At 36.5% G+C, this 13167-nt stretch overlaps 2 protein-coding genes across 2 annotated transcripts in view; both read right to left on the bottom strand.

Moving 5' to 3' along the window:
• The window catches only part of LOC105143795 (headcase), a 166737-nt gene that overhangs the window by 82558 nt on the left and 71012 nt on the right, over positions 1–13167 (bottom strand). The gene's annotated exons all lie outside the window — the stretch shown is intronic.
• Positions 348–7349, bottom strand: LOC147909755 (solute carrier family 2, facilitated glucose transporter member 8-like). Its single transcript, XM_087406458.1, has one exon. It carries the CDS (start codon positions 1517–1519, stop codon positions 1151–1153), a length of 369 nt encoding a protein of 122 aa, XP_087262584.1. The 5' UTR covers positions 1520–7349; the 3' UTR covers positions 348–1150.

Raw genomic sequence — 13167 nt, 5'->3', positions numbered from 1 at the left:
GTTTAATCAAATACTAAAAAAAATCAGACCTTTAAGAAATGTGTGAATTGATCAATAAATTTATAACAATGCAATCGCGATGTTTAACCAACCTTAAATAAATTTATCTCCGGCTCGATATCAAAACTAGGCCCGCGAAAGAACCGCATAGACTTTCGCGCTTCTTCTTCCTTATTTTTGATTAGATAGAACAATGGGCTCTCCGGCATGAAGAACATTGTCACGCCGAACAGGATGGGTATGACGCAACAGAGGCTGGATATCATGATCACATTTTCTGTGAAACCGGTGAGGTACACGTATAGTATACCAATCACGAGCAGCAACTGGAAGAAGACGCCCGTCATCCCTGTTACGAGAAAGGAAGAACCGCATAATGAAGCTGCTACTCTTCTTCTTTGCCTCTCGTCGCTCGGCTAAGCGACGGTAAATCGCACGCGCATTAGCAATGCAAGGAGAACAAGCTCGTGAGCTGAACGATGATAGGCACTAATAACATCGCTCCGCAAGCCGTCTTATTCTGTTATCCACATTATACCACGTGTCATTATTACGCATTGAATCATACGCATTTCAAATTGTTTTCATCTCACGACAATGGTGTCCGGTTTCAGATTCTTTATATAATATCACATGTACTTCTATTGTATAACACCACATAATGTACTTTTATTAAATACCATTTAAATAGCATTTAATTAGATAATATGACAATGGCTGCATTTTTAGCAATTATTGTAAAATTCTTTAATACAATTGCCCTTAGTTCTTCATTGAATCTATATAAATCGTATGAAATATTTTACATCCGATACAAAGTTTTTTTCTGCTAAACATAGCCATGTCACAAAATTATGTTACACGAAAAAAAAAAATTTGGTTGGAAAACTAACTGGAAAAGCGTTTCTGGTGGAAAATTAATGATGATTCAGAATTCTGGTTAAATCTACTGAATGTTGGTTATCTCAACTAGAATTTTAATAATAGATTTAATCAGAAAATAGATCTTGTAGATTTAACCAGAGAATTCTGGATTGTTCATTTTCCATCAGGATTCTACGTAATCATTTCTTTCTGTGTAGCAATTTCTTTTTCACATACACGAGCTGTGAATAAATGACTCAAGCCTATAAATTATCTACAAGAATGGTTAATTGCAAAAAGACGATATACCTCTGATTTGTTTCTCGGAGATTTCTGCGGAGTACATAGGCGAAAGGACGCAGCACATGCCGCCACAAGCACCAGTCATGATTCTGCCGAGCACATAGAGTGGTACCAGCGTACCCGCGAAAATAATCAAGATCCAGCCAGTGATCATGATCGGCACCAGGACCAACATTGTCCACTTCCGACCGATCGTGTCGACTAGAAAGGGCACGGCGATAGTGCCTAACGCCGCGCCTATCGGGAACACCGATGCGATCACATTTATCGCCATGTCGCCTAACGGGCCCCTCAATATTTCGACGCACGGAGCGCTCCAACCGAGGCCGCATCCCAACGCGAATGCACCCATGCCGGCTACGCGAAAGAAGGAAAAAGAGTTCGTTGACCACCGCAAACACGACCACCAGGATTTACATTACACCTATGGCGATTTGTTCGCCCCGGCGCGTCCCGTAACGATGGCCGTTTCTTTAAGCCGCGATGTACTTGAACTGCTCCCTCCGCCCTGCCCCTTGTCCGATGTTTTTTTTCTCACCGGATGTTCATTATGATGCTACGGCGGCATTTAATAATTCCGACATGTTCACCGACATGTGCCCTCCGCGTTTTCTCCCAGCCATCCGTCGTCGCCGTCATTGTCGTCGCGACGGTGCGATTGCTCATAGTCATTAACCCTTTGACTCTCTACATCGCGCACATCGTTTGATGTACCGCAATTTAGCACGCAAACATGTCACAAAAATGTCACACGAATGTATTACAAAGTTTCAAGGTTTCAAAGGTAATCCCGAAAAATTTACCAGCTCCCCTGAAATCGACTATCTTACGCAAAAGAGGGAACCTGCAGCAGAGGCGCCGTATTGAGGAATCCTCCTACGAAACAGCTCGAAGTTAGTACTCGGTACTTCCTGCTCTGTCATTCTTATTTAGGATCGTTCAAAACGATTAAACGTTGATTTTCGGTATACCATCAAGAAACGACTGCACCCTCCTTCGTCTCATTTCCTTAGCGATATTCATTTTTCTTTCATTCTTTCAGCTATATTCGTACACGATAACAGAAATACATACAGTGTATCATTATTACGATTTTTGTAGCGGCGTGATTTTGAAATGGTAACACAATAACGAGTCAAATTACGTATATAATGTATAAATGTGCAAATTTGGTATTGTATTACTATGAGAAAACAATATGAAACAATTTTCAAGCGTACAATCCAGGAATCATCGCGCAGCTCGACTTCTTAATCCTCTATGTATTCATTTTTAATAATCGAGTCACACATGCGGTACTTCATTATCCCAACGTTGCAGTTATGCGCATTGCACAATGGAAAATCGGTTAATCGTAAAGCAGTCGTAAGGTGCTCGCGACTCAGTATACGACGGGAAGCCTTTTCCTCCATTCTCTTCATTTTTATCTTCATCGCGTTGCGTGCAAATTCTATTCAAGTGCTACTTCGAAGTACTTTATACGGTCGTTTTATAAGATTGCTGTGAATTACTCCAAATTGGTGTCATATAATTTGCCAAACGATCGTCTGCATGATAGAACTTTCGCTTCTAGGCGACATGAGAACGCACAAAAAACAATCGAACTCTTCTAAATTTTCACATATTATGTAATATAAATAATGGAGAAAAGACTAGATGCGTAACAGAAATCAATAATTTTCAAAAATAAAAGGCGAGCGTTTTCCTTGACATTATACATATATATATATATAGAACTATTTTCCTATTCGGATGTTAATTTCAGACATTTAGTACTTCGCCCTTTGAACTACGTAAATGACCGTCCTCGTGTCCTGCAACTACAAGACAAGAGTTTCGTTAATGGCGAAACAACATAACGGATACGCTAATTATAGCGCCAATTATGTTTTCGCGAACTCGCAAGCAAGGGTCAGACGATCCCAAACTATCAAAGGACACGATCGACGAAGCTGGCGCATTTTCGTGCTCCAATAAACTTGGCGACTCTCTCGAGTACCGTACAGAGCGACGGAGGTAATAGGGATAACGTCCCTTCCTTACGCCCGGTTACTTCGGCTAACGACATTCAAATTCCATTAAGGCGCCGCGACAACGTGCGCTTGACAACTTTCGGATTGCAGATCAACTCCTAAGAGCGAAGGATTTTCTTTCGGCAATAAAACGGTCGATACGAACAAGAGTGGAAACAGGATATTTATTTGTTACGTGACAGCGTATGACAATCATCTACAACTATACTCGAAACTGCCCAGATAGATTACGAGATTTAATGAGAGTCACGAACGTCGTAACATATCACCCAAACACGCAATTCCGATACGTAACGTAATTAAATCCGCGGCAGCGTCCATTTACCAGATATTCGATTAACACGTTGAATGCTGCGATCGGTCATCGATAACTAGCACTGCGATATTCGTGCGTTTCCCTGACATGCAATGTATTGCATCAAATTGTATACGCATCAATAAATAGAAAATAGATTAAACAAGATAACGAGTATATTTGCAAGAAGATAACATTTGCTTATTGCAGTATTTATCCATAATTACAGTTTTGTAACTGTAGTTATTCGACCTGTTCTTGAAACAATATGAAAAAGACAACCTTATACGGTCAATAATATTGATCAGTAATATTGAATTAGCAGATAATACTGACAGAGTATGCATTAATATGTTTATTTCTACAATGTTACCCGATCAGAAATATTGACAATATATTTCACTTTAGGTTTACGTACAATATCAATTGCAAACAAAACTGATGCTCAAGATTCAAAATCTAGATCATCGTCAATATTAACCACACACGATCAGTATTAACAAATACTGACAGTATTATTGATTGTGTAGAGTCGCTTCAATATACAGTTTCAAATCCTTTGATATTGTTTCATGTAAGTCATATATTATGTGATTGTGTGAACGAATACATCAATGTTATTCTACTAATAATAGAAAAAAACTTTCAAATTGCGTAAATATCGATCTCATAGAATAAAGAACTATTTTCATACAAAATTCAATTTGCAACCAATTCAAGGTTACCGCGTTATTCTTGTAAACTCTTCAATTACGACGACCATTTACATATGTCTTCGATTAATTAAATTACCGCGCGTCAATAGGCATTATATAATCTTATACATTGTATAATCACGCACCGCGATTGTTTGACAAATGATCACGTTGAATGAAGATAGCTGGTAAATATGTTATATAATGCCACAAATTCTCAATTAGATTGTTTTTTTTTCTAGAATTTAATAACGATGATATTTGATCGCTTCCACGGTTTCTACTCGCTCAATTTGTATGAAAATTAGATGATGATGCTCAGAATCAAGTCTGATCAAATAATCCTATTCTGGCAGACAATAGCAACGAGCGAAGAGAATTAGATCTATATAACCGATAACAATAAAAGAATATTGTGTATATATGAATCTTGATCGGCTAGCTCGTACAATGAACGTATCGTAACGCAAGAAAGAAAAAAAGCAAGATCTCTCCAAATGGAATTCCCCTAACGTGAAACGATAAGAGCCCCGTCGCAATATGTGTGTCTGGAGAAAAATTCTCTGTTACTTGAAAGCATATTGTTCCCCCGACATATGAAGAATTTACCCGGTTACTACACGTCGCCCTCGCGAATTTATTTATAATGGAGCGATAGTCGTTCAAAAAACTCATACCGTTACTTTACTTACTGCTTTCCAAGCAAGCGAATCTACTTTTTAAAGAACACGCGTTATCATAAATCATCGTACGCTATCATTTAGATAACTTTACTCAGAATACAACATTGGAATTATCCTGCAATAATCTACATAAGTCACTCCCAGTTATTAATAAGTTCTAATGATATCAACGATAAGAAAATAATAAGTCATACGTCGCGATCTAATTGTCATCGAGGTTGGCCTTCGCGAATGCGACAGTCGTAATTGTTGCCAATGATTAAAGTTCTTGAAATTGCGACGCATTTCGCGCAGACGATGCAATAATTGTCTTCCGGCATTGCGTGCCAAGCTGCTTTTTACCGAACGGACGAACGAACCGGAGAGGATGTCTCTCGAGCACGCTGCGTTCACCGACACAGCACCGGGTCCTCCTCTCTCACCATGAGAAAAGCTCATTTGCATATAAATATAAGTAAAAAGTGCATTTGCATTTAAATGTGCGACCTGGGGCCGTGATACTCCCGCTCTCGCCGACTTCGGCATCGTACTCTCGATCGAAAGTTAACGGCGGATAGACCGCATGATAATGACACACGAGGTTTAATAAAGGTTTAATAAAGGGGAATGAAAATGAATGGCTCTATCGGTTCTCCGATAGAAACGATTACTTTTCATCGAAGTGTACCAATATCATGAAGGAGAACAAATACAATATTTTATTATTCGGATGTTTTCATAAATATCCTCATCCTGTTTATAAGTCTAAATTTAAAAGCTCATATATTTTCATGGAAAAAAATAATTGCTGGTTGAATAGATTGCTAGATATATGATCTAAATACATGATCCAGATTCAGATCAAAACAAGTGAGCATGATAAATAAATAATTTCGATGAATAATATTTCTAGTAATAATACCATCCGGAATTATTGCACTCGTCTGTCTTCATTATCTATATAATTTTTTATTTTATTTTAGCCATTCAATTAATTTCGTTTATTTATATTTATTCACGCTCGCTCGTTTAATCTAAATCTAGTTTAAAATTCAGCAACTATAGATAATTGCGCTCCAAATTTCGAGAGACGCAAGAAACTATGTATCAGTCGCGGCAAGTTGCGAATAGAACTAGCACGTGTTGGTGCTAACCGCGAAGTCGGTCGGCAAGTTCTTGAAAGCGGATTTCCCTGCGAGCTACTACCATCGCGTCCAGCCATATGAGGAAAGAAGAGAACAGGTCGGTAACCACGAAGCTATGCAGTTGCACGAATCGAGAAGCTGTAAGACGAGAAACGTTTAACCGCAAGTTGTAAGATATAAAGTAGCCTGCCGGCACGAGAAGCGCGATAACGTTTCAATTAGTTGCAAATGCAACTCGATCCGCAATACTCGGCCACAATACAAAGTACCCAAGTCGTAATCTAGAAGACCTCGACCTCGCTTAAATTGTTACGCTTGACAGCGAGTAATTAGTCTGGCAAATTAGCGGCCGGCACTTATTCCCAATCCCGACGATAAACGGAAATTTACGAAGGTATTTGCGCGGCGTGAATTCAACCTACGAATTACCCGCTGGTGAAAATAGCGCAAAATATCGATTATAAATAACTACGTTCACTTATGGCGAGTAAAAACCCGATACGGAATGCCGAGGCATCCAGTCAGAATCGATTATCACGTTACCTCAAGCCGAAACTTTAGAAACATGCGTGCTCGATTATCCGCGGCACCAACAGTCACGAAAGCCCAGTCGAGAATTATAATTAAATATAATCGTGCGTACGTGTTAATGAGATTTCTAGAAAGAAAAAAAAAAGAGCGCATATTAAATATTCAGGCTTCTCTCGAATTTCTCTCGTTCTCCAGTTTCTAGCAAGCTTATGCGACTTCTAAACAACAACTTACATAAGTCGCCTCGTTCAGCTACCTTGAAGTCGGTCGTTGCCGCTGACTCCCGCAACAACATCGACGTATAAGTCGATGGTTTGCAACTCGCGACTGCCAATCAGCACGCGACGTTTGCGTTGTACGAGTGCGAATTAAGAAATTGGAATTATTTACTGGAATTAATTTCAGTTCGATAAAATATCGATTTTTTTCGACGACCTGCCTGCTCCCCCTCCCGCCGTCGTTCGGAATATAATTTTCTGCTCACGACACGTACAATCAAAACACGTTTTTATGTCAATAGAAACGAATCGAACTTACTCGATATATCAAAATCTTGATATTAAAGTTTCGATCGGAATTCTGATGTTAGTCGATACTACTATATACTCGCTGTGACTACTGAACCAGCATTTGAACAGGAATTAAAGTCTTAAATTGTTATGACATTAAAATTGCTGTAGTCCATTTGGTCCGCAGTTTATTACTTTAATGGATACGAGTGTAAACAACCGAGATGCGAAAATGTCAAGGAATTTACTAAAGAACGAACTTAGCATATGTATACTTACATTCTGCTATAGCACTGCTCATATAATTTTCAGCTATATAAACAAAGACGTTTCCTTACCTGCAAATAAGAGAAAAGAAATATTAATGATAAAGTAACGGAAAAAGCAAAATAGTTTATCGTTCAGATAAATTGAATATTATATAGTAGTTATATAATATTCACTATATAATTTAATATATAGATTCAATACATGCATTACAATGTATATATATGTATATATTTTTTTTAATTTGCTCTATAATTATATTATCGGTATATTAATATTTTGAATAATTAAATTCGAATAATTACTTTTTTCTTTCTGACAAATTTATCTCTGAAAACAAGTGTCACGAAATTTGTGAATATTGCTTCTAAAGCGTCTAACACGTCAAAACAGCGTGCACGATATGAATGCAACAAAGCTGAGCGGTATTAAGTTCAATTCGAATGTTGCAGTTGATTTGCTTTTCACAGCTGAATGAACATTGCAGAATCTAAAAATAAAATCGCGTACTAGTCGTTGGTATGTTTCATTTATCGGAACGAAAAGCTTGTATAATCGATCATAGCGAGCAACAAAAAGAAGGTAAAGAAATGTCCTTCGATTTATTGTGAATAATTACGCTATAAAGTAAACAAAATAATATAAAGGAACTGCAATTTATTCGCTTTTATAATAATAAAATATTTTCAGTATAATACGTGACAGAGGTAAAAAACATCTTTTATAAAATCAGAAAATAGAATATTTTTTTCGGAACGTATAAAATGTTATTATAAATATGAAAAGTGTTCTTAGAAAAAAAATTTGCCGTGTTACTCTCTCGGAGAGAGAGAGAGAGAGAGAGAGATAAAAAAGATTTTTTAACTCTCACAAGTACTCCTAAAATAAAAAAAAACTTTTGTAAGAATAATCTCTGCGAATCGATCTATTTGAACTCGTAAAATCTCCCGACAGTGGCGTAAATCTAAAGTTTAAAAAACTCTGAATTGAAAGGTACTAAGTCGCTTTCGCGAATTGTCAAAGAGTATTCGAGCGTATTGGTCGATCGATCATTTAAATCTCTCCCTTTTGTCGAGCTCTGTACCAGGTAGAACGATCCTGTTATCTTTTATAACACCTGTCCCTCCCATTAGGGATTTGCCCTTCCTTCAAAAGAAAATGCTGTCACTGATCCATGCAGCTGCTCGTTTTTCGACCCACGAATAGAGTAACCTTTAATTATTATGCTCCGATCATAACATAGGGTGTTGAACCAGTTTTTTTTTCTATAAACTTCTTGCTTTGGTGCATAGGGGATTATTTATCGCCTCTTACCTTCGTAATCGTTACATCATCTCGTTACGACTATCATGAACCCAAACAGGCTCGATTATATCACAGCTCGATTATATCACAATTGTAATTAACTAGATTATTTTTTATTAATATTATAGTTATTTTAAATCATCTATGATAATTTAAAAAGAAATTATTTATATAGCATTTTGTGTATAACTGTTATAAATTCTTACAATTCGACTTCATTCAAATTTCTCAAAGTAGCTAATTAAATTTTTGATAATTTTAAATAATTTAAATGCAATTTTCTTCTTTTACCAACGTCAAGAAATTATTAAACTATTTCTTTTTTGTTTTTTAAATTTGCATTTAATATTCATTTATAATAAATTAAAAAAAAAATTTATCATTATATAAATTATTATTTACACTTCTTGCTACTTTCTATCGTCAATAAAATAATAAAGTTTAAAATATTGTTTAATAATATTATTATGAAATTGTTGAGTATATTAAAAAAAAAGTCAAGATAACAAAATGTAAATTAAAATAGAATTTATGCTTATTTTACATCTTTTGATTGCTCACCTTGGCCCTCTTTCTGTTCTTTAATATTGCTCTGCAAAAACTAGCCTGGATCTACATTCATAGTATTAATAAAATCTTATTTTAGTATCTATATAGTAATAAAACAGAAAAATGTTTCAATACTGCAATTCCTTGATATTTAAATAGAATATTTTGATGGGCACATTTTTCTCGCTTCAAAGAGGACGAACGAATATTAAATAGCCAAGGGCAAATAGAAAAAAACCATTAGATCCATTTTAAAATGTCTTAACAATCTTCGTCGTACAAGAAACCGTGGGAAATTAGAAGAGCCAGAAGCCACACGGAAAATCATCCTCACGGAATCCGTCAAAGAAGCGCGGAAGCGAAGCGAGAGATTTCGTTTCCGGTCGATCGAATATTTTTTTTCCTTTGTTCTGTGCCTTAGAGCGAATGCAGCAAGGATGCCGGAAGTACCGAGCGCAGATTTTCGACAGAAACGCCTCGAGGTGCGGAAATGGAGAGCGCAAAGGGACGACATAAAAGAAGGGAAACAAGAATGACGGAAGAGGAGAAAACGAAGATGCCTCGTGAGACAGCTGTCGGAGTATTTCGCGAGTTTGGCTCCCAGGCATGAAAGAAAGAATGGAAGATCGTGCGTGCACAAATTTTCTCTAAACATTTCTATCCTTTTTTCTAGATTTACATATACGTTGTATCTTATTGTAACGTCTAAATAAATTAAAAATTCATCTATTTTTTCCAGCCTTGTAAAATTATTCAAATTGCTTAATTGAAATAAATAATCTCTTATATAAATATCTCCTAAAATAATAGCTCTTTCTCACATTTCTGTAGACAATAAAAAGATATCCATATTTTCATAACTTGAGTAAAATCAGCTTCATTTTCATTTTTCCATCATCTAATTGTAAGATACGTCAGCTGGTACGATATATACATGCATTAGCAAATCTGTTTCCTCGTTCTGCTAACCTTGCTCCCCATTTTTGTTTCCATCTATGTTGTCTCCCTTATCTTTCCTGTTCGATCACTTCGTGTTGACTCTCGAATTTCCATTCTCGCGTGCCACGAGATACATTAGCAATCGTCCAGAGACCACGTTGCTTTCCCTGTGCCTTTCCAATTTCACGAAACGAAGGGAACGTTCAACGTACAGGAAAAGCATTTTCCAAGTCCCAGCAGAAACTCGTTTCGAATTACTTTTCGAAAGAAGGGAGAAAGGTGACACATTCGAAGGGTCTAGGGTAGGTCGGAGGAAAGAAAATGAGGGTATCCTCTCCTCTTTGAAATTTGCCTAGTCCTGTTTTTTCGTCATAAGAATTCACAAAAAGCAACGGCTGATTTAAAAATGGAATATTATCGACGCGTAGACTTTCATACAATTTAAAACGCGTTTAAACTCGTATATCGAGGACCACTAATTCTCACGTCAAAAACGAGGAGTACTTGTCTCTATCCACGTAATATTAATAATAATAAGATATTATGTACACCAAACTTGCTAGACGCAGTTCAACAGAAAAAAAATTTGTTATAAATGATACATTATTAATAGCGTTTTTCATTGGCAGAACTGGTGCGTACTTAATGCAAATTAAAGCTGTTGTACACTAACCTAATTTCAATGTAAAAATGAGATACTTCAATTAATAAAATACCCAATGTATATTTCATCAAATACCACTAAAACAAATACCAATAAAATGTATTGAGGATTCCGCGGTTTCGTTTCTATATTTTTATTAAACGTACATCTTTACGTCGATTTGTGTACAACAGCTTTAAAGTGCACTGAGTGCGTATCAGTTCTGCCAATGAAAAATGCTATAAATTCCAAAGAAAGAATGATTTATCATTATTAATTAAAAATATCTTTATATATATTATCTCGTCAAATTATTAATTTTATTTCGTTATCTTATCATTACTAACCCAAGCGTACTGTAATTATAAACATTTACAAGAACTTCAATCAACTGATAATAATCATAATTTACATTATAGATAACAATAACTGGAATTTACATTGTCTGCACATTATCTCATAATACAATGTAAGAAATAAGATTGCTTTATATATATTTAACATTTTCTTTTGCAATATAAAATTCTATTCAAAATAAGATGACCTGATAATCTCGAAAATGATTCGACCGTACACACATAATTGAAATAATCAGTTACGTTTCACCGAAATAGCTTTGTTTCTCAAGACTCCAAGCTGGCGAAATAACAGAAGCATTTGGAGAACAAAGAGCACGGCGCGGATAACGGAGTTAGAGAAAGGATGACGACCGTCGGGGAAGTTTCACAGTTCCCAAAGTGAATGGAGAGAAGCTAGAGTTCTCTTTCAATCGTGTCTCTGATCGGTTTCGGATCCTCTTCGTCGTTCTCATCGTCGACGCGAGTCGTCCACTCGTCTTGGTACAACTCTCGAGAAAACTTTGCTATTAATCGAATACTCATCCGATGTGCTTCTCTCTCTTCTATCTAGCTCCCATTTTATCGCTCGTCGCGATAGATTGTACAAAAATGAGATTAGTGTGTGAAAAATATCGTATGCTTTAACTTAAAAAAAAAAAATACGTACTTCAAAAATACGTAACATTTCACGCAACGGATCTATTCAATTACCTATTGCATACAATAAAATAACTATCCAGAAAAGCAATCAGAAAATTACAATTACAATTACTAGCTGCCAATTCTGAATTGAAGTTTTATATTTATAATATTCTATGTAAACCGTGTACTTCGAATTTTTATGAAAGTAAATTTTAATTAAGGTTCATCGAACACACGTAACGTATGTTTTACTTCACACAAAACGCAACAACTAAATAATGAAAAATAAGTAATTTTCGAATAATTCGTACGACTTTGAGAAATGCGTAGACTTCTTCCTGCATCCAAATTGCCAGAAGGCGAGGGGCGCGATTGTGACAAGAGAGATATAGCTATCGATATCACACACCACTTTCATTCCTCGAGGACAAAGGGACGTCCCATGAAGGGAGGATTATGACCGATGAAATACCACATTAAGGGTCCCAATACTCTGGATTCTAGAAACAGGCGCGCACCTGCCACTCGTCCATCCTCAATCCGGACTCTTTTGGCTCCTGAACGCTGGACGGAATGGGATTGTTTCTCTCGTACACTTATTTCGCCTATTCCCCTCACCTCGCGACGCACAACAGTCACGAATTTCATCTCTCGAGAGAGTAGACAAGCGTATCCGATAGCCGCTTATTGGATTTAGCAAGAAAGTAGTATTTCGCCGCATGACGCGGAGGGGTGGATTCTTCGTTAAGAAGATTACCAGGACGAAATGGAACGGTGTTCGATGAACGTTAATGTACATTAGAGATGTACATCAAATCAAATGCAGAATTTAATTAAGTAATATCAAATGCGAGAGAGCGAGGGTCCCAATCGGAATTATTCAACGGCGCGCGATCAAAGCGATTAAAGGTCTCTATTGGGAAAACGAAAATATAATAATATACGTACATATATACGCACATTTTACTGTCATAAATTAAAATTGTTTATTAATTTTATTTAATGACGCGCACATAAATGTGTAAGCAGACATCACTTCGTAGAAAATTATCTTCACCTCTTTTTGTTGCATTTAGAAAAGATACTATTATTTTCTGTTCTTGTATCGAAGATGTCTACGTTTCGAAAAAAAAAAAAGTGATCTTCGTTTCTTGTTTTTCCGCATTATCGTTGTTTTTCATCTTCGAACGCTGTTATTTTATAAACTTTTAAAAATCTCATAGGAGTTGATAGGAGTTTACGCATCGATTATGTTAATTTCAAAAGGCATTCCTTTGGCTCCTTTGATTTTTGGTCCTGTGGCACGTGTCCCATTGTTGTCAACAACGAAAGGATCAGCGGACCAGCTGCGTCCCCAAAATACTAGGGTAGTAAGAGACTGCATCCAGAGGATATTTATCAGCAAGAACACAATGTAACACAGTGACTCGTAACATCTTTGTTGTTT

Source organism: Acromyrmex echinatior, chromosome 5 (genome assembly GCF_024713525.1).
Source record: "Acromyrmex echinatior isolate Ae372 chromosome 5, ASM2471352v2, whole genome shotgun sequence".
Classification (NCBI taxonomy): domain Eukaryota; kingdom Metazoa; phylum Arthropoda; class Insecta; order Hymenoptera; family Formicidae; genus Acromyrmex; species Acromyrmex echinatior.
Note: the sequence above shows the minus strand (reverse complement) of the source record. Positions and strands in the feature narration are given on the sequence as shown.